The following is a 25,175-nucleotide window of genomic DNA, read 5'->3' as shown; positions in this document are numbered from 1 at the left end:
TGGTTCAGTGCTGGGCTCTTTACTATTTTTGCTATTATAGTAATAGAGGCGTGTGACACAAGAAAGCAAGTGTATGAGCTTATCTAGCATCAGCCAAAAAACACTTTCATACATCCATTCCCTCTAAAAGTTTGTCCAATTTCTCCTTGAATTTATTTAAGCTATCAACTTCCACAATGACAGATGGAAGTTTGTTCCAGCAATTAACCACCCACTGGCTAACAGAAATTTCTGCACATTTATTCTACAACTGTCTTTCCTCAATTTGAATCTATATGCCCCCTCGGGTTTGTAATCTGAGCAGGCAGAAGAATCCCATCATAATTCAGTGTGCTCAACCCATCAAGGCCTTATACACCTCAATAAGATCACCTCGCAGGTGCCTAGTCTCCAGCGGCTGCAGTTTGCAGAACTTAAGCCTTTCTTGGTAAGAGGATCCTTCATTCCCCTCACCAATCTTGTTGCCCTTCTCTGTACACGCTCAAGCAAATCTACATCCTTCCTAAAATGAAGCCTCCAGACCTGTATGCAGTACTCAAGGCGTGGCCTGACCATTGCCTTATACAGAGGGACAATCACCTCCTTTTCCCTGCTAGAAAATTCCTATATATCATTGACAAAACCCCATGACCTGCTCTGGCAGCCGGTCTGCATTGCTCAGAAAACTTCACATGTGACTGCACAAACACTCCCAGGTATTTTTCATTTTCTACCACCTTAAGTGTAGTACAACACAGTTGGTACATTCCTCTAGGGTTAGTTCTACCCATATGCAGTACTTTGCATTTGTCAATGTTAAACTTCAGTTGTCACTTCTCAGCCCATCTTTCCAAATTTTCTAGATCCTGTTGCAGTAGCACACTGCCATTACTGTCATTGACAACCCTGCCAACCTTTGTATCATCTGCAAACTTCAACACTAAGCCTGATATACCTTCATCGATATCATTGATAAATATACAAAACAATGGTGGGCCCATCACCGAACCCTGTGGACTCCACTAATAACATAAGTCCACGAAGAGCAGTGCCCATTGATTGCCACTCTCTGTCTTCTCCCACTCAACCACCCTTTTATCCATTGTAGCAACTTACCCCTAATACCATAGTGCTCCAATTTGTACAGTAATCTTCCATGCGCAGTAGTGTCAAAAGCTTTCCTGGAATCCAAGTATATGATATAAAAATTATGATGTCAAGCTTATTGTCTAAGTTTGAAGATGATACAAAGATTGGCAGGGTGGTTAATGACAGCAGTCAAAGTGTAGCGTACTACTGCAACGAGCCCTAAAAAATTAGGCAAATGGGCTGAGAAGTGGCAGTTGAAGTTTAAAATTGATAAATGTAAGGTAATTGCATATGGGCAGCGTAATCCCAGAATAACGTACCTATTAGGTGGTACCATGCTCAAGGCAGTTGCGAATGAAAGAGACCTTGGGGTAATTGTACAGTCTAACATGAAATTTTCTGCACATCACCGACAGGCTGCTAGGACATCTCATGGGTTTCTGTCAGTGTTATTCGGGTATTTTTCCATCAGGGACAAGGGCATGATTATCCTATTGTATAAGGCAATGGTTAGGTAAGTCTGGGATCATCATTTTAACAAAAATATTAATCTCTTGGTATGGGTTCAAAGCAGATCAACCAGATTAGTCAAGGACACAGATGGGTATGCTTACATGAAAGACTTCAGTTTTGCTCTGCAAATTATAGTGGTCAGAAACTAGGCATCTGTGAGAAAACCTGATTGAAGTGTTTAAGGCTTTAAATGGATTGAGTAAACTAAATGCTGATGGCATACTTACTCTGTCTTGAACAGCACACTTAATGGAACATAAACTTAAATTAGAAAATAATGGCTGCAGGACAGATTGTCTGGAAATTTGCCTTCATCCAGATAGTTATTGATTGTTGGAGCAAACTGCTATCTAATGTTGTGGAAATGAGTAGTTTGAAGAAATTTAAGGAAGAAGCCAAATTATTAGAGGTGATAGACAAGTTAGGTGGGTAGTTTTTTTTGCTTGTATATGCTAGCTTCCTTGCATAGTTTGCAATTATGCAAGGGAACCATCACTAATACTGTTAACACTACTAAACAAGAAATGCCAATGCTAATACTAAACCAAGTCATTAGGAAGAAAACACATCGCCTCTTATTATAAATCAAAGTGGTTTAAATGCAATGCTAATTTTTGTGTTCTGGATCGAAGGAATGGAATTTACTGGGGGTAAAAAAAAAAAAAATGGAAGAGAGCACAATCCCAAAAAACGGAGCCTTTTCATCAACTCTTTGAAATTAGTCTGAAAGCTCTGCTACTCTACAGTGGAAACACACATACATCTATATCAGTTGGTCATGCTGTCCCCATGAAAATAGTAGTCCGAATAGCTATATCCCAGGGCTATGACTTAAATTTAAGAGCAGATAGATTCACATAGTCAAAGTGACTGTTTGGTAACTTTTATTTTCTGCTTGCTAGTTCTAAGTTTTGAGATTTAGCAGGGTAAACAGTCTGGATAAGTTCACCCTGGCTTGCTGACAAAGCTTATTGAGAGTATAGGTAGTTTTGATAGAGGATTATTTTGTGATTTCTGTGCCCTTCCTTGAGGCTAAGAAAAAGAGCTATCCATTGAATATGGGTTATCTTATAATCTCTCTGTGTTGCTAATGGCTTACTATCTCTTGTAACTTTAAATGATTGTCTTAAGTTTTCATTTTCTGAATTGTAAATAGTTTTATATTTTGTATATAGTAGCATCAGCTGTGTTTAGCTGTTACCTTTATATTAAAGTATTTATTGTTTCTTGGTTTACACTTGTATTTCTTAAATGGAATAAGGGACATCTCACAATTCCTAGTTATCTGAAAAAGATATAGAAATGGAGAGTGAAGCAAGAAGTACTGTTGCAGAATACTAGACTGAAAGATTTAATCTCATATTTTTCATATGGGGAAGTGGGGGCAGAGAGATATGAAATTAATAAGGAAGGAGGTTTGAGCCAAGTCAACTGTTTAATAGACATATCTAACCTTTCAAAACAGGTGATCTATAAAGAAAATCATTGATATAATAATGTTTACCTGTATTTTATTCCAAGAACTTCTTTGAAATTCAAAAAATTTAAGTGCAGTCACCCCTATACCACTACCAAGTAAACAAACTGTGAGTTCTCAGGCATAACTATTGCCAATAACAATATAAGTATGGTATGGTCTCACTGTAGCATACAATCTGACATACACAAATAAAAATTTTAAAATCCTCCCTGAAGTGGGACCATAACTTTTTGAATCAGTCATTGTCAAAGGAAAGAATAAGATTGATAGTGCTTCCAGGATGACATATGTATATTCATCCAGTGGATTAAACTATTATGGCTGAAGGGTAAGTTGTTTATAACAAGGAGCTACTTTATTCCATAGACCATCATAATTCTATGCATTATTTATTATAAATGAGTGTTTATATATTAATTGAATCTACACGTATTTTAATATGTAAGGTTTCAGAAATGATGTTTAAATGATTAAACTGATGACCTAATATTAAAATTTGATCAAATTTAAATTCATAATTATGAAATACAGAATTATGGGCTAATATTGGTGCACCTGAACAGCCAGCATTGATGGTTTTTTTTTTTTTTTTTTTGTGATTATAGGTTTTTTCCTAAGGATGCACTGAGTATGCCCTGATATGAAAGAACACATTCTGAACTCTCTATAGTGGCGTGCACGTGTGTGCATGCGCACCTGCATATGTTTATGCTTTTAGCAAAAACAGGCACACACACCACTATAACCTAACGCTATAACATAGGTAACTTTAACACGGTCCATGTATTTTCTTGTCTAATAGGACCCCCAGGTGACTTGTAATCACCCACACGTTACTTTGTAGGCTGTTACATGTTCTGGTAGAGTAGTGCAATAATCAATTTTGCCACTGCGTGAAATTGATTTCAAGAATATTAATTTTATGTTAGTTTTACTATAAAATTATAAATTATGGTTTTTAGTAATTAGTAAAATTACTAAAAACCATAAGAGATTGACACTTATTTATTTATTTTTTTTTTTTCCAGACAGACAGTATATCACAAGAAATTCTGCCTTTCTCTGAAATGAGGTCAAGCTCAGAGGCCAGTAATAGCAATTCCAGCAATAATGTTTTACCTGTAAATGAAAAAAATCCATTGGACTATGCTTTAAATTTAACTACTGATGAATACAAAGTAACTTCAAATGGCAGTGAATGTAATAATGTAATTTGCAATGTAAATTCACCTGACAGTGAAAGTCATAGTGGAATAAATTGTGGAAATGCTGATGGACGAGACTTACACCAAAGAGAACAATTTGAAACTGAAATACATTCAGAAAGGACTAGTGATAGATTTTTAGATGATAATGATCCACCATTGTTAATGGATATGGATACTTGGAATGTTGACAGTAGTAGTGATGATGAACGTATTCCCGGTTCTTCTCATGGAGAATCTCGTACTTCACAACGTAGGTAGGAAAATTAATTTAAAATAATTTTATGTATAAAATAAATATGTAAAAAAGAATTATATGAAATTATAACTATTTAAAACTATCTTGATTTATTCAAAGCTCTATGAACAATCAAACGACATAGTTATATTTACCTTAACCCTTGTGCCACCTAGACACAAGGGTTATTTTTTGTTAATCAAGTATTTTTTATCAAATTTAATTTTAGAATTTAATTTTAATTTAATTTGAGAAAATTTATTTCCTTCAAAGGTTTGCTAAAAATTGTATTTCAGTTGATATTTATCCTGGTAATGTTGTTATTCAACAGTTCAAGGTAAAATCCTGGAATTATGGTTTGACACAAATCATGTATTGCCGACCGGGCTAGCCAGGTGGGTAAAGTGCCTGCCTGGCAACCCAAAGGTCGCGGGTTCGAATCCCGCCTCGGGCTTAGATCAGAGTACTGCAAAAACCTTGGGAGGTGCATTATGGCCACAGAAGCCGATGTGCCAACAACTACAAAAAAAAAAAAAAAAAAAAAATGTATTCACCAATATAATTATGCTTTTTAATTTTGAAAAGATCAGTTTTTTAGTAAAAATTGTAAACAAGAAATTTAGTTCCACTTTCACAATCATAATGCTGCTGGTAATAACTCATTCAAATGTGAATAGTACAAAGATATGGATATGGTGATACGTGAAAGTGCTAGAGATCAGAGACAGGCTGTGAAGCATTGGAGGGTTTGCTCATTACAAAAGCAAACGATACATCTTGACCATTGGAGTTTATTCAGTATGGAATGTAGCAGTTGAAATGTAGTAGTAGTAGTGGCATGTGATGCAAGAAAGCAAGTGTATGAGCTTATGCAGCATCAGCCAAAAAAAAAAAAAAAAAAAAAAAAGAAATCGCACCATTCCCTCCAAATGCCTGTTCAGTTCCTCCTTAAATTTATTTAACCTATCAACTTCCACAATGACAGATGAAAGTTTGTTCCAGCAATTAACCACCCACTGGCTAACAGCAAATTTCTGCACATTTATTCTACAACTGTCTTTCCTCAATTTGAATCTATATGCCCCCTCGGGTTCGTAATCTGAGCAGGCAAAAGAATCCCATCGTAATTCAGTGTGCTCAACCCATCAAGGCCTTATACACCTCAATCAGATCACTGCACAGGTGCCTAGTCTCCAGCCACTGCAATTTGCAGAACTTAAGCCTCTCTTGATAAGAGGATCCCTTCATTCCCCTCACCAATCTTGTTGCCCTTCTCTGTACACACTCAAGCAAATCTATATCCTTCCTAAAATGAGGCCTCCAGACCTGTATGCAGTACTCAAGGTGTGGCCTGACCATTGCCTTATACAGAGGGACAATCACCTCCTTTTCCCTGCTAGCAAAATTCCTATATATCATTGACAAAACCCCATGACCTGCCCTGGCAGCCTGTCTGCATTGCTCAGAAAACTTCATATCTGACTGCACAATTACTCCCAGGTCTTTATCATTTTCTACCACCTTAAGTGTAGTACCACACAGTTGGTACGTTTCTCTGGGGTTACTTCTACCCATATGCAGTACTTTGCATTTGTCAAGGTTGCCACTTCTTAGCCCATCTGCCCAAATTATCTAGATCCTGTTGCAGTAGCACACTGCCATTACTGTTATTAATAACCCTGCCAACCTTTATATCATCTGCAAACTTCGACACTAAGCCTGATGTACCTTCATCAATATCATTGATAAATAAATAAAACAATAGAGGACCCAACACTGAACCCTGCGGGACTCCACTAATAACATTAGTCCACGAAGAACAGCACCCATTGATTACCACCCTCTGTCTTCTCCCACTCAGCCATCCTTTTATCCATTGTAGCAAATTACCCTTAATACCATTCTGCTCCGACTTGTACAATAGTCTTCCATGCGTAACAGTGTCAAAAGCTTTCCTGAAATCCAAATGTATATCATCAAAATAATTTTTTGCATCCAGTTCCTTTGTAACCACATCATAATATCCTATCAAATTTGTCAGACAAGACTTTCCCTTAATAAACCCATGCTGTGTCTGAATTATTGCTGCAGTCTTGTCTAGATGATCCTGCAATACATCTTTAACCAGTGACTCCATTATTTTACCCGAAACAGAAGTTAAATTAACTGGTCTGTAATTACTCGTGTCACCCTTCGATCCCCCTTTTTGAATTGGGGGATACATTTGCACATCTCCAGTCCGTGGGGGCCTCCCCTGAGGACTGGAGATGTTGTTTAATTTGGAGAAGGGCAGGATATTTTTATCTGAAAATGGGCGTTTATTTTACTCAATTTAAATACATTGCTGCCATTGGATTAAAGGATAGCCTGTATTAGAGTGAAATGTTTGTTATCACCTATTCTTAGTTGTTTAAGGAATTTCAGTTTCTTGTTGGAAAAAGGAGAAGATTACTATGTTTCTTTAATGCAGATCTATAAGAGACATTACTTACTGCTGAATTGAGTAAATATCTGGTTGAATGGGTCACTTTTGGTGTTTAGAAATTTTTTTAATCTAAGCTCATCTGCTTGTAACTTATATGGTAGTTCTCTGTTATTAAGACCGAATAGCAATATACCAGAATGCTCTAGGAGCCAGTGTAACAAGAGGTGGAATGTTTGCCAGAAGATACCAAAGTGACATTTTATTGGAAGCAAGTAACTTCTTTGCTATAGTGATGACTCTGTAAATGGAAATTATTATTCTGTACTACAGATTGTATTATTTTCTGGTACTCCTGGTATTAAAGCTGTTTCACTTAACTCAGGAACTGAGCTTGTTTGTTTAGAAACTTGATATTTTTTAAAGCCATTAATGTAGCATATTTCAGAAAAATACTCATGCTCGATTAGAAAGAGCCAAATTATAGTATGCCATTGGTACATACAATATATTACCTGAAATTCATGCTTTACTCACCCTTTATGGGTGGGGATAAATTATGGTTGCAGAATCAGCAGCATCATTTGTATTCTCCAGGTAATTCCAAAACAAAAAAAAAAAAAAAAGAAAAGAAAAAAGCATTCCAATGCATAATGTTTGTCAGATGGCAGACAAAATGTTAATCCCTCATAACTTAACTCAGCTAAATCTGAATGAAAACGAGATATGGTACCATCGTTTAAAGAATGTTGGAGGAGAAATGCACATGGGGGGGGGGATTTGATTAGGGAAAAAAAAGCATATATCATATGCCAGACAAACGTCAAAAGGTTGACTTGAGTGTATCTTTCATGTACAATGTATCTAAAAACTTCATGTGCCCCCAGTTTTAAAGTCAACAAATCGTGATGAATGAAACAAACTTTTGTGCAAAAAAAAAAAAAAATTAACTATACCTTCTAAAAAGTTACCAATTCATTTCACAGTTATATGTGATCTCATTTCTAATCTCATGGTGTTCATTTCTCTATACATTCTTTTAAAGCAAGCTTGTATTCTTTAAGAGAATCTCACTTATTGGTTTTCTCTTCTGCTGTTAATCTCATTTGTCCTAATTACTCACTCCTTCATTCCTCCCACTTAAAATGTACTATTTATGGGTACATCAACTTTGATATTCCTCGTCAGAGACTTTCTAATATACAATCTTCTCCCTTTGTTTTTTATCTGATTTAGCTCTTTTTTTTTTTTTTTTTTTTTTTTTTTGCCAAGTTCTGTGTATTTATTTTGCCAAATGTGCCAAGTTCATTTTCTGCCTATATTACTCTCTCAGTCTGAAAGATATTCAGAACTAATTGACTGTTTCCAGTGTAACTTCACTAATGAACATTTACAGGCATTCACAGACATTCTCTCAGATATGTCAAGCTAGGGCTTTATACCTAAGGGCCTGAAATGCTGATGGAACTGACAGGTGATACCCAAATTTCCCATCAATACCCATCATTGTACAAAATTTCTGTGAAGTCTGTTCATTCTATGACAACCAAATCCTCTGGTTGCACCTTCATGAAGGTGGGACTGTAGTACCCACACGTGCAATTTTTGAAACACTGTGTTTAGTATACTGGAGGTGACCACCAGGTGTGAACCAATATAAGCAGGGTTGAGGTGTGGCATTTGTACCATGCAGAGGAATGCCCCACCTCTGTATCACCAGGCAATACAGCAGGACTAATCACATGTAACTCTTTGACTTTATTTCTCTGAAATTGACTCTCCACGCCTACCTTCTTAATAGTGAAGTTATTTTCCTTGTCAATGGTAATGTTCCTAACTCCAGCTGGCTTCAGTTTTCTAGTCATGTGGGCCCAGTCATGAGGCTTTTTCAATTACTAATGACCTCTCACAGATTGTTCATTTACCTGCCAGAATACCAGACATGCCTAATCACATGCCCAACACTCATGATCTTTTTCTCACAAACAACCTTTCAGAGGGTTGTTTGTACATAGTCAAGATGAATGGTCCTCTAGGCACCTCAGATCACAACTTGGTGGTGGTCTTTCCTACAGTGGTGCCTTTGTCTCTCTCTCTCTCTTGGCTATTCTCAGCCTTGTATTGTTTTGCATTACAAGAATGCAAAATAGGATGATCTTTTCCTTCACTAAATTACTGTTTTAAATCTACTGATATCAGTGTTTACTTAGATTGTGTCAGGGAAATTATTCTTGTAGGGAAAGGAAATCCTTTATTCCACACTCCACCTTAAAATCTCATCTCTTATTTAAACCTTGAATTTTCAATAAATGTGCTAAGGCTATTCAAGATAAGAATGTTGCATATTGCAATTGGTCTGCATCAAAATCTCCAGGTCTGTTTTCTGCCCGCACTAAAACTTGCAATAATTGTAAAGCAGTTATTAATCAATCCAGACTTTCTTCTTGTTCAATCCAGACTTTCTTCTTGGACAAGAAGAAAGTCTGGATTAATTAATAACTGCTTTCTAGCCTTTTGCCAAAGCTGTTTGGGTGCAACTTTTGCCCATCTATGCTTGACCCCTCTTAAAACCCGATGATTCTATTGCCTCCTCAGCTAAAGATAAAGCCGACTTACTTACACCTTACTTTGCTTCTAGCTCTTGTACAGATGATTTGGTAAACCACCTCATACTATTCCCAGTACTCACTTCCTGTGGTTTTCTGTCAGAAGAATTTTGAACATTTTCGATGCCCAGAAAGCTCCAGGTTCTGATGGCATTTCTTCATTTGTTTTCAAAAAACCTGTTCTCCTGTGCTTGCTCATGTTCTGTGTCACCTTTTTACACTTTCTTATTCCACTGATGTTTTTCCTACTGCTTGGAAATTTTTTCATATCCATCCAGTTCCTAAAAGGGTGAAAAATCGCTTCCATCTAATTATCATCCCATAGAACTTACCTTCTATTCAATTATCTTCCCATTGTACTTACCTCTATTCTTTCCGAAGTAATGGAGAATAAACCATTAACCAACTGTTAAATGTCTTCAAACCTTCCATCTGATCAGTGATTGCTAAAATGGATTCTGTCAGTGTTTGTCCACTGGTGATATATTGGGTTATGTTACCCAAATTTGGACAAATTCAATGGAGAAGTTTGCTAAAACTCAAGCAGTTGCTCTTGATATTTCTATGGCTTTTGATTGTGTTGGGCATAAAGGTCTTCTAAACAAACTTCCATCCCTGGGATAGAAGCATGTTTAGAAGACCCACTGTTTTCTCTCTGACTGCTCGATGTAGGTGATAGTAGATGGCCCTCTGTTTTCTAACTTTTCCACAAATGCTGGTATTTCCAAAGGTACAATTCCTTCTCCTATTCTTTTTCGGGTAATTCTCCAATGGGGTAAAGTTAACTTAGTTAATTTCAATCCTTCTAAAACCTAGCCATGTCTTATATCTTGCAGAAATGACTCTACTGCTCCTATGCTTATCGTCAAGATCACTGACCTCTATTAGGGATTAATCTAAACTTTCTTGGTATAAGCATATCACAAATATTGCTTCCTGGGCGTATAAAATACTGGGTTTTCTCTTTTGCTCTTTGTGTTACTTTTTTTTCTAAACAACTATTCACTCTGGACAGATCTCAAAACCGCCCTACCATGGAACATTATTCCCACAAACCTCTCTCAGGCTTCTAGATTCAATTCAAAAGAGGGCAGTCAGGTTAATTAATATCCCATCTCTTTACAAAGTCTCTCCACTTTCTGTATCATAGACATTCTGTTTCTGCTGTATACTTTTTCTATAGATACTTCCTTGGGCAGTGTTCTTCTGAATTGGCTTCCATAATTCTCCCCCCCCCCATGTTCCAAATCAATTCACATATGTGCCACAACCGGTTGGCATCCTTTTCTTCTTCCTCTTTTATCCTATTAGCTTCTGTTTTCTCGAATAACTTTCCTTCACATGTGTTTCCTGAAAATTACAATCTGTAGAAATTCAAGTCTAATGTTAACGAGTATATTCAGTCTTCTCAGCCTTTAACCCACACAATATGTTTGTTTGAGGTAAAAGTGACATAAAAAAAATTTACTCTCTCAGCTTTACAGATAATCAGAGCTAATTGGCTGTTGATTTTAATGTTAGTAACTAAACTGACTTCAGTTTTTTAGTTCTGTGAACTTGGCAGGTAGAGATATTGAGGCTTTTGCTATTAGAATGACCTTAAACATTGTCATTTACCTACTACAGGGTGTTTCACATAAAACCGGCCCCCAGTCACTGGCAAAATAATTAGAGAAATCTAGACAGGAGTAAAATGAGATAAACACAAACTCAGTAAAAAGTAACTTTATTTATTCTCTCCGAATGTACACATAGTTTTAAGAGATGCTGGGAATGATGTCCTTGTGCATCTATACACTTCTGTGCATGTGTAATCATATTAGAGGTGACCCGATGCAAAACAGTGGCGTCGGTAGCCTCGATATTTCTTCGATTGCTGTCCTTCAGTTCATTTATTGTGTGGGGGTTGTTCTTATAAACTCTTCCTTTCAAATATCCGCACAGGTAAAAGTCACACTAAGACAAATCTGGAGAATGCGGCAGCACAATCCTTTGCCAACTGTGCATTCCTGCCATGTGAACCTGCCATGAGCATGGGCCAGTGATTCATGAAGCGTGTGACATGTGGTGCCATCCTGTTGAAAGTAGCAGTTTTCACGCTCTTGTTCTGTTAACTGAGTGTAGAATTTCTTAAAAATCTGAAGATAAACTGTTGTGTTCACTGTAGTGTCAAAAAATATTGGGCTGGCGATTTGACTGCTAGAAATCGCACACACTACCCCGATTTTCTGGTCATGAAGCAGTTTCTGATGTAAGTTGTTAGGATTTTTGGCACGCCAGTATAGAGTGTTATGAGAATTCACATGACCAGAAAGATGGAACCATGCCTCATCACTCATGAAATAAAGCAGTGGGTCGAGTTCACCATCTGCAATCTTGTTAAGGAGCCACTCACAATAATTCAGATGTTTTGCTGCATCAGGTGGCAGTAATTCATGTCACATGATAGTGTTTCAATTTCAAGTAATGAAGTACACGAGAACAAGAAGTTGGTTCCACTCCAGTTTGTTGCAACAATTTCCTGATAGATTTTCCAGGGCAAGCTAAAATTCTCTTTTGAATGTTCAACACTGCCTCTGGAGGGTAGATGATTTCTCAGTGCATTTACAATGGAACCTGTTGTCTGCCATTTTGCAAGTTTGTTTGTTTGTTTGTTATTTGGTTTTTAGGAGCATTAGCAACTAAGGCCATATTGCTCCGGGATATGTGGTGGTCATTCCCTGACCGATTTTTTTTTTTTTTTTTTGCAAGTAAGCACTGAGTAGTACTGGTAGCTGAGATGGTAGCAATAGGAAATTTCTCAGGAAACAATTCCTGTGTTTCCTTAAAAGAGCCAGTACGTACATAGGCTTCCACTATACAAATTCTTTCTTGCACAGAATATGATATTCTTGACAGTACTCTCATGCACCTATCACTTATGAAAGTTGAATTCACCTATTATAAGACATTCTGATTTACTAGCCCATGTGGCTTCTCTGTATAGCTGTTTGTTATTCTCATCATCACAGCCATTAAGCCTATAATACATACTCTTATTTTTGGTTTCTGCTAATGTCACACCAAACTGACTCAACATTGCACTGTCCACCCTTGTCGACTGGATGGACTTCCTTAGATTTGATATGCTTCTTTACTAAGCACATGACTCTCCCCTTCCTGTTCTGTCTCTTCTTTCTGTACACATTGTACTTCCCATATTCAAATTCTGCATCTCTTATGTATAAGTGCTACTCAGTCTCCGATATCCCCACAATGTCTTAATTAAGAAATTCATCAAATTCATTTACTGTGCTCGTAGCATTAGTGTACAAGAAAATATACATGCACCTGTTCCTACTCTTTGTTACCCCAGAACAGACCATGTGTTTGCCTCTTTCGTGATGACCCATAGCAGAGCTTGAAATATCCAACATTCTGCTTTTTCAGGAACATGCTGCTGCATGTTCCAAAGCAGTGCAAGAAACAGTTTCACCTCTGCTTGCAGCTCTAGTTGATCTATTAGTCTGTATAACCCTCCCTCCGTGTTATCATTTTTCCAATCCACCTAACACTGCCTTGAGAATATCAGCAGATATTCTCACACCCTTTCTATTTAAGTGTATCCCTGCACTGTAAAAACAATCTTTCCTGTTAACTTGCATAGACCACACTGAAAAAATTTCTACTTCATTAGCCTTGTGCATCTCTCCAGGGGCAAATTGATTGACAAGGCTCTCAACATATACTCCCTTGTATTGTGTCTCGGTAGATTTGCAGACACCTTTAAATTTAATCCTACCTTGAAACATTTTCTCAATTGTCCTGTAATTGTTAAGGAAATCCTCAGATCTCCTTTCTTAATATCATTAGTCCCAATGTGTACAACGGTATCACCCTTAAAATATGATATCTGTTCTACAGCATCATCAACTTTTTCCCCTAGAAGATAAATTCTGGTCCTATTCCTCCTATCCTTTTTGCACAATATATTTCCCTGACAATAGAATTACCGACAATTACAACCTCCTTTTGGACCCACACATTCTGCCTTGGGGATTTGCTACTCTGTTGCCTGATGCACAGTTGAGAGCTCTGGCATTGAGTTGGGCAGCTGAGAGCTTGATAGTCCCTCATTTTAATTGCTTTGAGGACATCCACCCTGTTCTTCAAGCTCTCATAAATTCCCATCAGAATGCTGAGTTTGCACCTTATATCCTCATGCTGTTTGCTTCAAATACACACAAAGACATTCCTATTGGCTCCATCATGTCCCATTCCAGACAGATTCGCAAACATCACACAAGTAGTACATTTTGTTAGGCCATGATTCATAGGAAAACCACACCCTTCACTTCTCCCTGAGCCACTGCACTCCCACTACTTTGAGCCTGTTGCTTTGCTGCTCTAGTTTGAGGCATGATTTCCATTTAAATTCTATTTAAACTGAGAATAATACTAAACTGATAGATACCTAAATGCCATAATATGTATTTTGCCAACAAGTTGTTATATGTAATGCACTATCAAGTTTGTTATATGTGTTGCATTATACCATTAGGTTCGTAGAGGTTTAAATTAGTTATAGTGTTACTAGAATAAAGTTTATTTATTAAAAGATGTTATGTGCTACTTGTTTACCAAAATTAAATTCCTACAATTCCACTGCTATGTGCTACACTATGAGTTATACAATACTATATTCACTTGAAATCACCAATACAAAAGTTCTACAAATATTAATACATACGTTATGCACTACATGATCAAGTTTAGTTATTAAAACACGTATGTATCACTATAAATTATAGTTTATAAGCCTCTTTTAATACTGATTACACTGCTCCAAACTATGTAGGAACCTTCAAGTATCACCTATACCAATATGGCAACGAAGGCAAAATTCAAACGTTCTTGTCAATAAAACACAGTAGCTGCAGGAATTGACTATGGTTTTTGAAGCAATAACAAAGGCCAAGTAAAGAACAAGTGCACCAAATTAATCAGAGAATTACAAATAATTACTACACTACTAATTTTAAATCAATAAATAAAGTTCCACATAATAGCTTCCAAAAAAGCTAGTCCAGATAGCCTTGTCAGCAGTTGACACTTTTCAACGGCATTAGTTGGTCCCACAGAAAAGAGTTTAATTATAATCAACTTTGAGAAAACAAAATCCATTCCTTTATCCTTGACAGCATTTAATTCTTTGAATAAATCTGCTATCAATACACTATGATGATCATTGCCATCTACAGGTTCCTTTACATGAATATTCTTAATACATGGTAAATTACTGCTGATATACATATCTAGAATATAATTTGCTTTTAATCAAAAGTTGTCTTTTTGGAACAAGCTACCATTTAGCCTTGTAAAATTTGAGTTTATGTAGGAGGGATTGGATATATTTAAGAAGCTTTTTTTATGACAGGTACCAGAAAAGTTTGCTTTCTGTTATTTTTAATACCGTGAAAAAAAGAAATCATTTCTCAACAGTGAAATTCTAAAAAAAAAAAAAATATCTTGAGAAAAATTTTATTTAATAAATTAATATTTTTTGATTTAACAATTGCACAGCTCTTATGTGCTTTAAGTAATTTGGTTACTTTTGTTTATGATAAAAAAAAAAACAGTTTCTCTGTTTTTTTTTTAATTGATTGTTTGTCAACTCCAAGTTTAAGTGAAAATTGCATGTACTGTCTGTTTGTAGATCACGTGCAGGACTAATTTCTGAAAGTGTATTAAGGTCAGTTGATGAGGAATTAAAATGGCGTTTAGAGGAAAGACATCATGAAAAAATACAAATGATGTCTGTTCATCAGCCACAGATTAGGAGAAAGTTTACAGGGCACAGAAATGCAAGAACAATGGTAATTTTCTTTATAATCTAATTGTAGTTAGATCTTTCTCAAATTATTTTCCTGCTTTGTGACTTTTACCATCTTATTTATGAGATATATTTGATGCTGTCAGCCAGTTAACAGTGTTGGAACAAAATCTGTAGAAACCCAACTAAAGCTTCAGCATACTTTGATTGTACGAAAATGCTAGCCACCATTCTATTACACTAAGTCTCTCAAGAAATTAGCCGTAACCTCCTTAAATTATCTTGGATTTTTATGATATACAGTGGATTCCGGTTAATCGGGGCAGCCGTTTATTTGGGGCAAATCTTAAAAAACAGAAACCAATTGAGAAAATAGCCAGAGTTTACTTTCCTTAATTGGGACAGCATGCTGTTTAATTGGGGCAGGAGACCGCAGCACTGGAGATTATCCTACGATTGTCTCCAACAGTACCACGTGGTTTGGTCGAAATTCTGGAGGTCACAATCATAAAACAATAAAAACAATTAGCAGTCACCTGTTTATTGGTTAGTGAAATCTATCATAAATGGACAGTAAACTCGATCTTACTGAATTTGCGATAATACTGACAGCTGGAATTCTGTGGGTTATTATGGTGAAATGTGTTTACACTTCCATGAAATCTTCAATCATATAAAAAAATTAATTTTCAGATCTTCTCTTCATTTGTATTTTTAAAGCTTTGTAACTCGGTTCTCACTTGTGCGTATTGTGTTACTTGCAATTTGTGTGTGCCGTGTTCTTTGATATTGATTGCTTATCTTTTTACTGTTTTAAATTTTAACCCCCACCCACAAATGTCAGTGAACAGAAATGTCAACTAGTTTGTATGTACATATTACAGAGGCGCCTTCGTAGCCAGGTGGGAAGGAGCAGCAATGCGTAACACACGCTTCTTGATTAGACCGGCGTTCGAGTCCGTCACCACCAAATACGGAGGATGCGGGAAGGTCAGGGAATGACCACCGCATATTTCCGGAGCAATATGGCCTTAGTTGCTAATGCTCCTAAAAACCCACCTAACAACAACAACAGCTTCTGTACATATTACAGTATGTATTAATTATTCAGATTATCACATATATTCTTCCGATTTTTATGTATTTTTTAATTGGTAAGGTAATAAAAGGTAAATTTGTGCTTAATATATCTTTGCTTTTATATAGCCTGTGGATAATATTCCTCCTATTTTTGCTAATTAGAATCGCTGTTTAATAGAATTAAAATTCAATTCACAAACGTGATCACAATGACCGCCACTTACTGCATATCATATAGTGAACAGTACTTTACTATGTTGAGTTCGTCGTAACGTTATTTGTACAGTGAACCAATTGTAAAAAAAGGGGGGGAGGTACATTGTATTTTTAACTATTTACATGAAACTTCGGATAATTGGGGCAGCCGCTTAATCGGGCCAAAATGCACTAGTCCCGATGTGTCCCAAATAACTGGAATGGACTGTATAAGGACCACTTGTTTTCCACCACATATTTGAAACATACTCTGCACCTTTTGCTGTGTGTGAGGACTAGCAAGATTTAATTATTATTTTTTGCTTCATTGGATGAGGGAAAAGAAGCCTTGGCAAATGATATTGATAACAGTGATAAACTATGAACTGCTGTAATCATCACAGCTTTACCTTTATGTTTAAAGCATTTTTAAAGATTATATAACTGGTTGATTCTGAAAGTTAAATATATGAGTGCTGTTAAAAAAAAAAGTGCACACACACACACACACAAAAAAAAAAAAGAAAAAAGCATTTAATTTTCAAGTACTTGCTGGTTAAATTCCCTGAAAGTAATCACTAGCTTCCTGTGCATCTTGATTCCAAATGCAGGAACTCCCCAACTTACGTAATACTCAACTTCCAGAAATTCTACTTTACATAAGTTTTTGCCGGCCAGTGCAAACTGAAAATGTAGGGATAAATGGAGGTACCAGGAAAACATCGTAATGTGAACCCAATAATATATTGTTTTGTTTTGTTTTTTTCTCTGTAATTCTTTCCAAGACCTTGGAAGTTGAAAATTTCATTATATTACTAACTATTTATCTCTCTAAAAGGTCATATGTTCCGTTATAAGAATCAATTTTGAATGCCTTTGTGATATTTTTTAAAACACATTTCTGGAGGTCACTACCATAAAACAATAAAAGCAATTTGCACTTAATGGTTTATTGGGCCTTTCTGTTAGTGCAGTCTATTATAAGCAGGTAGTACATTCAATCTTATTGCATTTGTGATAATCCCGATAACTGGAATTCTGCGGGTTTTTACGTTACGGTATTATGGTGAAATGTGTTTTCCTTCACTGAAATCTTCAATCATATAAAAAACAAATTTTCAGAAACTTCTCTTCATTTCTATTTATGTATTACAATGATGAAGGGAAAGGGACCAACGGAAAGTGCAAGTGCTGGCAATGCCAGGAAACAAAACAAAACAAAATTGATTTAGAAATGAAGATGCAAATGATTAAGAAGTACAAAGCAAGACAAAGTTTGTCATCTATTGCAAGGAAATTAGGTCTCACTGCTTCAACAGTGAATATTATTTTAAGGGACAGTGCGCGTATATAAAAGAACATGTCAAAGGATCAGCACATTTAAGATCAACAGTGATCATAAAATAGCATTCAGGTGCTATATTAAAGATGGAAAAGCTATTAATAACATGGATGGAAACTCAGATTCAGAAGCTAGTGCCCCTGAGTCCAGTGGTCATTCAAGCAAAAGCAAGAAGTATTTATGAAGATATTAAGGATAAGTATGGTGAACCCCAGGCCAAGTTCATGGCAAGCGACGGGTGGTTTAATAGGTTCAAGCATTGTGCTGATTTCCAAAACATTAAAGTATGCAGTGAAGTCACCAGTGCTGATTCTGCAGCTGCAAAGAAATTTTGTGATGACGTTGGAAAAAATTATTGATGAAGGCGGCTGGCTATTCAATGCAGAAAATTTTTAACGTTGATAAGACTGCTCTGTATTGGAAAAAAAAAATGCCGGATCGAACATGCATTGCAAAAGAAGAAAAGACAGTGCCAGGTTTCAAGGCTTCAAAAGATGGGGCCACGCTCTTGCTTGTGGCTAATGCAGTTGGAGATTACAGATTAATACCACTTCTTGTGTACTGAAAATCCTCGTGCATTTAAGGACATCAATAAAGCCACCTTACCCATGCATTACCGATCGAACCAGAGAGCATGAATAACAATATCTCTCTTTGAGGATTGGTTTAAATGCTGCTTCATTCCTGAGGTTAAAAAAAATGGTAAAGACACGATTTCACTCATCCAACCTATGGATCAGGGTGTTATTTTGAATTTAAAAGCATACTATTTACGCACAACAGTTGCTCATGCATTGTCTGCATTAGACGGTGAGAAAAATTTTACGTTAAGAGATTTTGGAAATTTACTTTGGTGTAGTAAATCACAGTATTTACTACACCATCTTAAACATTAATAAGGCCTGGGCGGAAATTACTAAAAGTTGTTTAAATGCCGCATGGAAGAAAATATGCCCACGGGACGTAAAAGGCTTTGAAGGATTTTAAAAGACGACTCGTATGAAGAGGTTACAGATAAGATTATTATTATTATTATTATTATTATTAGCCATATGGTGCAAGGAACCCTGAGGTATAGTCTGCACCAGCCAAAAAAAAATTTCTGAATTTCCCCGAGAGAGAGAGAGAGAGAGTCAGAAGTAGAAGGGAATCACCAAGAAAGAGAAGAATGATGATATCCAGCTCAGGACCCTGGGTGTGCCAAGCCCATACTCACAAGATGTGAGTCCCTGTGGTTTGTAAAGGTTGCAGAGCTACTTCAGTTGGAGGTTGTTGCCAAAGACGTGGAGGAGTTAATAGAGGAAGAAAAGAATGAATTATCTTCAAGTGAATGAAGCTGCCACTTGTAGTATATTTTGTATTATCTAAAAGCATTGGCCTCTGCATCTCAGAGAACAAACCAGAGTCACAAGGGCTCATGTCTGAAGAATAGTGGAGAGGGGATTGCTCAAGATTTCCCATTGTCAAAAATGGTTTCCAGGAATAAAAGTTGCCCAGCAATACAGTAAAAGCACTTCCATTTCCTGAAGACAGCACCTTACATCATGTCATCTTACATCACAGTACAAGGTGTTATGTGGTTGTTGCCATGTCATCATTACTTTAGGACTTGAAATGGGAAATATTTGAGTGCCACTCCCATTTTTTACACATAACTCCTTGTGACTGATTTGATCCATAAGATGGAATCTTTCAGAAATCAGTACTTTTCAGGCATCACAAAATGTACTGCAAGCAGTGGATCACTTCCTTGCCACTTTTCAACAGACTCAGATGATATTAGAAAAATCCTGCATGTTTGAGATTGAGTTGTACAAAAGCCAAGAGATTACTCTGAATGAGCAAGCCAGCGAGAGAGAGAGAGAGAGAGAGAGAGAGAGAGAGAGAGTGTTACCATTAAATAAAGCTTGTTTTTCAGAGGTAATTACTGATTTATTATTTGTAAATTATAAAGTCTATCCATCTGCAGTAACAAATCAACTCCGAGTGAATGGATTTTGATGAAATTAAAATCAGACAAATATAAATCTGTCATTTGTGTTTTTATATATCTCAAGTTGTCTATATATAAGAGTATGTATTGGAATTTGCATGTTACTTGATAAGGAAATTTGGATGAACATCCACATTTCCAGATTTTAACAATGTGTTTCATTAGTCCTTGGGAAAGATTTAGGCCTAGTTCCAATTCCATATCATCCCCCTCCTCCCAAATTTCCCCAAAGAAATTTATATTTCAGATACAGGCATACCTTGCTTTAGAGTGCTTCACTAATATGGCACTTTTCAATTATATTCATGTTAATTATTTTTGGCGCTTGCCTTGCTCTTAAGGTGGTTTTCGGTGGTGACACGCATATCAGCTGAATCGAGCAAGTCAACTTGTGCCATTTTGTTACCTGTACTGCTCAGTGTTTACAGAATTTGTGCACTTTGTGTCTCAGTGTTGTATTCTGGCAATTTTCAAACTTTTACTTGTGTTATTGTTATTATTGTAATTATTAATTACAGTACAATGGCCCCTAAGTGTAGTGCTAGTGAAAAGAAGAGTCGCAACCCTCTTACTTTAAATCAAAAGCTAGAAATGATTAAGCTTAGCAAGAAAGACATGTCGAATGCCGAGATAGGCCATAAGCTAAGTTTGGCACGCCAAATGGTTAGCATAGTAATGAACTCAAAGGAGAGGTTCTTGAAAGAAATTAAAAGTGCTACTCCAGTGAACACGAAAGTGATAAGAAAACGAGATAGCCTTATTGCTGATATGGAGAAAGTTTTAGTGGTCTGGATAGAAGATCAAACCAGCCACAATGTTCCTTGAAGCCAAGGCCTAATCCAGAGCAAGGCCCTAACTCCCTTTAATTCTGTGAAGGCTGAGAGAGGCTAGGTAGCTGCAGAAGAGAGGTTTGAAACTTTTGAAGCTAGCAGAGGTTGGTTCATGAGGTTTAAGAAAAGAAGCCATCTCCACAACATAAAAGTGCAAGATGAACCAGCTAGTGCTGATGTAGAAGCTGCAGAAAGCTATCCAGATGAGCTAGCTAAGGTAATTGATAAAGGTGACTACACCAAGCAGCAGATTTTCACCGTTGACGAAACAGCCCTATATTGGAAGATGCCATCTAGAATTTTCATAGCTAGAGAGGAGAAGTCAATGCCTGGCTTCATAACAAGAGAGTTAGTAGCTAATGCAGCTGGTGAGTACAAGTTGAAGCCAGTGCTCATCTACCATTCTGAAAACTCAAGACTTATGCTAAAGCTAGCCTACTTGTGTATTATAAATCGAACAACAAAGCCTGGATGACAGCAGGTCTGTTTACTACGTGGTTTACTGAATATTTTAAGCCCACTGTCGAGGCCTACTGCTTAGAAAAAAAAAATTCCTTTCAAGATATTACTGATTAGTGACAATACACCTGGTCTTCCAAGATCTCTGATGGGGATGTACGAGGAGATTAATGTTGTTTCCCTGCCTGCTAACACAATGTCTATTCTGCAGCCCATGGATCAAAGGGTAATTGCTGCTTTCAAGTCCTGTTATTTAAGACGGACATTTGTTAAGGCTATAGCTGCCTTAGATATTGATATAAATTTCAATTTATTTTGTCTAGGCCCTCTGATGGGCCTAGACAAAATAAATTGAAAGCCTTCTGGAAAGGATTTATCATTCCAGGTGCCATTAAGAACATTCATGATTCATGGGAAGAGGTCAAAATATCAATGTTAAAAGGAGTTGTTTGGAAGGATTTCATTCCTACCCACATGGATGACTTTGAATTGTTTGAGACTTCAGTGGAGGAAGTGACTGCAGATGTGGTGGAAATGGCAAGAGAACTAGAACTGGAAATGGAGCTGAAGATGTGGCTGAATTGCTGGCATCTCATAATCAGCCTTTAATGGGTGAGGACTTGCTTTTGGTCGATGAACAAAGAAGGTTACTTCTTGAGATGGAATCTACTCCTGACGAAGATCCAGTGAGCATTGCTGAAATGACAGTGAAGGATTTAGAACACTACATTGGCTTACTTGATACAGTAGTGGCAGGCTTTGAGAGGATTGACTCCAATTTTGAAAGGAGTTCTACAGTGGGTAAAATACTATCAAACGGTATAGCATACTACAGAGAAATCCTTCATGAAAGGAAGTGTCAGTCAATGAGGCAAACTTATTTGTTGTCTTATTTTAAGAAAGTGCCACAGCCACCCCAACCTTCAACAGCAAGTAGTCCTACCATTCAACAGCCATCAGCATCAAGGCAAGACTCTCCACCAGCAAAGAGAATAAGATTCGTCAAAGGCTCAGATGATGAAGTTCAACTATCTCCTTCAGCCTTCCTTACGTAATTACTTCTAAAATGTTTATTCATCAATCACCATAAGCAAAGGACGAAAATGTTTTAAGGTTAGCAATACAGTACTGTAGCATTTTTTTAAAATTTATTATTTTTACTTTTGCATCATTTTTTTAGGCTTAGCAATATTGATCACGTAATAAACGATATTTGTGTTTTTAGGCTTTTATATGCACTGGCAAGTGAAAAAAAGATGTGATTCGCTTTATGGTAGTGGTCTGGAACCTAACCCACTGTATTAGCGAGGTACGCCTATATATGGGTACACTATAAAAGTCGGATCGATACCATATGCTGAAAAAAACAATTTTTGTTTTTTTCAGCATATGATACCAAAACTTTTCCCTTAGAAGATTTAAGCACATTTCTGATTTCATAGTATTCCCTCCAAGAAATCTACACATATAAATGCCATTGTTTCAGATATTCAGGCATTATTCGAAAAGGAAAATTTGGATCAGCACCAAATTTTCAGCATATTGTGTCGATCCTTGGGAAGGTTGTAAACCCAGTTCCAATTTTATAGTCCCTATTCCCTTTCAGAAACATTGTTAATTAATTTGGAACAGTGGCTCCAATCCTTTTCAGGACTTATGTAGAATATTCTTAGAGACCTTTGTACCAAATTTCATATTGATAGGTTGTTCCATACCCCTTATGTAATATGTAATGAATGGCAAAGTTTGATAAATGCATCATGAGTGCAGTATAAAAGAGTTCACTGCACTTTGAACAACTTCTACATTTACTTGTCATGTAAAGGTATGCTTGGTGTAACAACTGTAGTGAATCAGAGGAATTAAGAAATAACTGGTTTATTACCATTTGTCAAGAGGTAGTTTTATCTAGATAACAAAAAAATTATAAATATATATTCTGTTTATATTCCTGGGTGACTGCATAAGATCAGAGTTCACAAGATAGAGATAATACAAGTAAACATGAATTTAATAAGAAAGAAAATGCAGTATGCAGGGTAATTTAAATATGTGCCTTGCGGGTTATTTTGTTGTGGCAAACCCTCATTGGGTTAACCTGCTCTCACTTAGTCTGAAGACATTCTTAGACCTTTGAATGACATATGACTTCATTCAGTAGCCACCTTTATAAACATATCAATTCTGTAATCTCTTACACTGACAATGGGTATTTGTAATTGAAGCACAATAAACTTAGTGATGGAAAGTATAACAAGGAAATATGGCTATAGTATATACTTTTTCTCAAAAAAAAAATACTGTAGCCATACCGTAGGGAAAAAAAATTGATGATTTTCAAAATAAATAGAAAATTCTTCAACAAATAATGATTTTGCCTGTGAGCAGAAATGCGGTAATATAGAGAATAATTAAAATGAGTACCAAATACTAAGTATTTGGTAATAATGAGTACTAAATAGAAAATTATTGTTTAATATTGTTTATTTGTCTTGATGAAAGTATGGATATATTCACCATCCTTTGCTTGATATCTCAAAATATATCAAATTAAGGGTTGTTGATACAATATCTGTAAAGTGCATCTGTAAAATCATCATAAAGTGCACAAGAAAGTAATTAAGCTGTTTGTATAGCATGGGACTACTATGGGAGCACATATACGAGATCCATCACAAAATTAAAGGAGACTGATTTTATAAAAGCAAAACAGCAACGACTTCTTTACTTATGTAAACGCTTGAAGGAAGGGATGAATTAAATTGACCCACTTGATGATCCTGATTATCAAGTGGGTCACTTGATATTGATGGCTCAACTATTGATGATCCTGCTCAGATAGCTGAAAAACTGAATGAGTATTTTGCATCTATATTCACACATGAGGAATTCTGTAGGGAGTGGAGGATAGAAGCTTATTAAACTCTAACAGGAAACTAAATGATTTTTTAATAACTGAGAAGCAGAGTGGAGAACAACAATTTGTCCTCCACTTTGCTTCTCGGCAAAGGAGTGTCCTGAGAAGCTAAACATAAAAAAGGCACTTGAGGTGGATGGAATCCATCCAGTTATATTAAAGGAGGCATCAAAGGAAGTAAGCAAACCCTTAGCCATAATTATGAGAGCATCCTTGAACTCAGGGGAGGTCCCCACTTACTAGAGATGTGCAAATGTATCCTCAATTCACAAAGGGGGATCAATGAGTGACACAAGTAATTACAAACCTAATGGAGTCACTGGTTAAAGAAGCATTGCTGAATCATTTAGGTAAGACTGTAGTAATAATTCAGACACAGCATGGGTTTGTTAAGGGGAAGTCTTGTCTGACAAATTTGATTGGATACTGTGATGTGGTCATAAAGGAACTGGATGCAAAAAAAAATAATTTTGATATTATAAAGGTGCCTCCGTAGCCAGGTGGGAAGGAGCAGCAGCAGTGCGTAGCACACGCTTATTGATTAGACCGGGGTTCGAGCCCGTCACCACCAAATACGGAGGATGCGGAGAGGTCAGGGAATGACCACCGCATATCCTGGAGCAATATGGCCTTAGTTGCTAATGCTCCTAAAAAAAAAAAAACCAAAAGATATTATAAACTTGGATTTCAGGAAAGCTTTTCATACTGTTGCACGTGGAAAACTACTGTACAAATTGGAGCAGTATGGCATTAAGGGCAAGTTTCTACAATGCATAAAAGGATGGTTAAGTGAGAGAAGACAGAGTGGTAATCAATGGACACTGCTCTTCGTGGACTAATGTTATTAGCGGATTCCCACAGGATTCAGTGTTGGGCCCATTGATGTTTTGTATATTTATCAATGATATTGATGAAGGTATTGTGCAGTCAGATATGTATATCAGGCTTAATGTCCAAGTTTGCAGATGATACAAAAGTTGGCAGGGTTATTACTGACAGCATGCTACTACAACAG

The 25,175-nt window shown here is 36.6% G+C and overlaps 1 protein-coding gene across 2 annotated transcripts in view; it reads left to right on the top strand.

Annotated features, from left to right (window-relative positions):
- The window catches only part of LOC150081523 (DDB1- and CUL4-associated factor 6-like), a 328,354-nt gene that overhangs the window by 219,861 nt on the left and 83,318 nt on the right, over positions 1-25,175 (top strand). For both annotated transcript variants that reach the window (XM_090380016.1, XM_090380015.1), the window contains exons 13-14: positions 4,090-4,523; positions 15,228-15,387. In XM_090380016.1, the coding sequence (XP_090236142.1) occupies positions 4,090-4,523; positions 15,228-15,387 (594 nt within the window). The remainder of the gene's footprint in view (positions 1-4,089; positions 4,524-15,227; positions 15,388-25,175) is intronic.

This window comes from Mastigoproctus giganteus, chromosome 8 (genome assembly GCF_048544385.1).
Source record: "Mastigoproctus giganteus isolate SK-2022 chromosome 8, ASM4854438v1, whole genome shotgun sequence".
NCBI classification, from domain to species: Eukaryota; Metazoa; Arthropoda; class Arachnida; order Uropygi; family Thelyphonidae; genus Mastigoproctus; species Mastigoproctus giganteus.
This window is presented reverse-complemented; position numbering and strand designations above follow the sequence as displayed.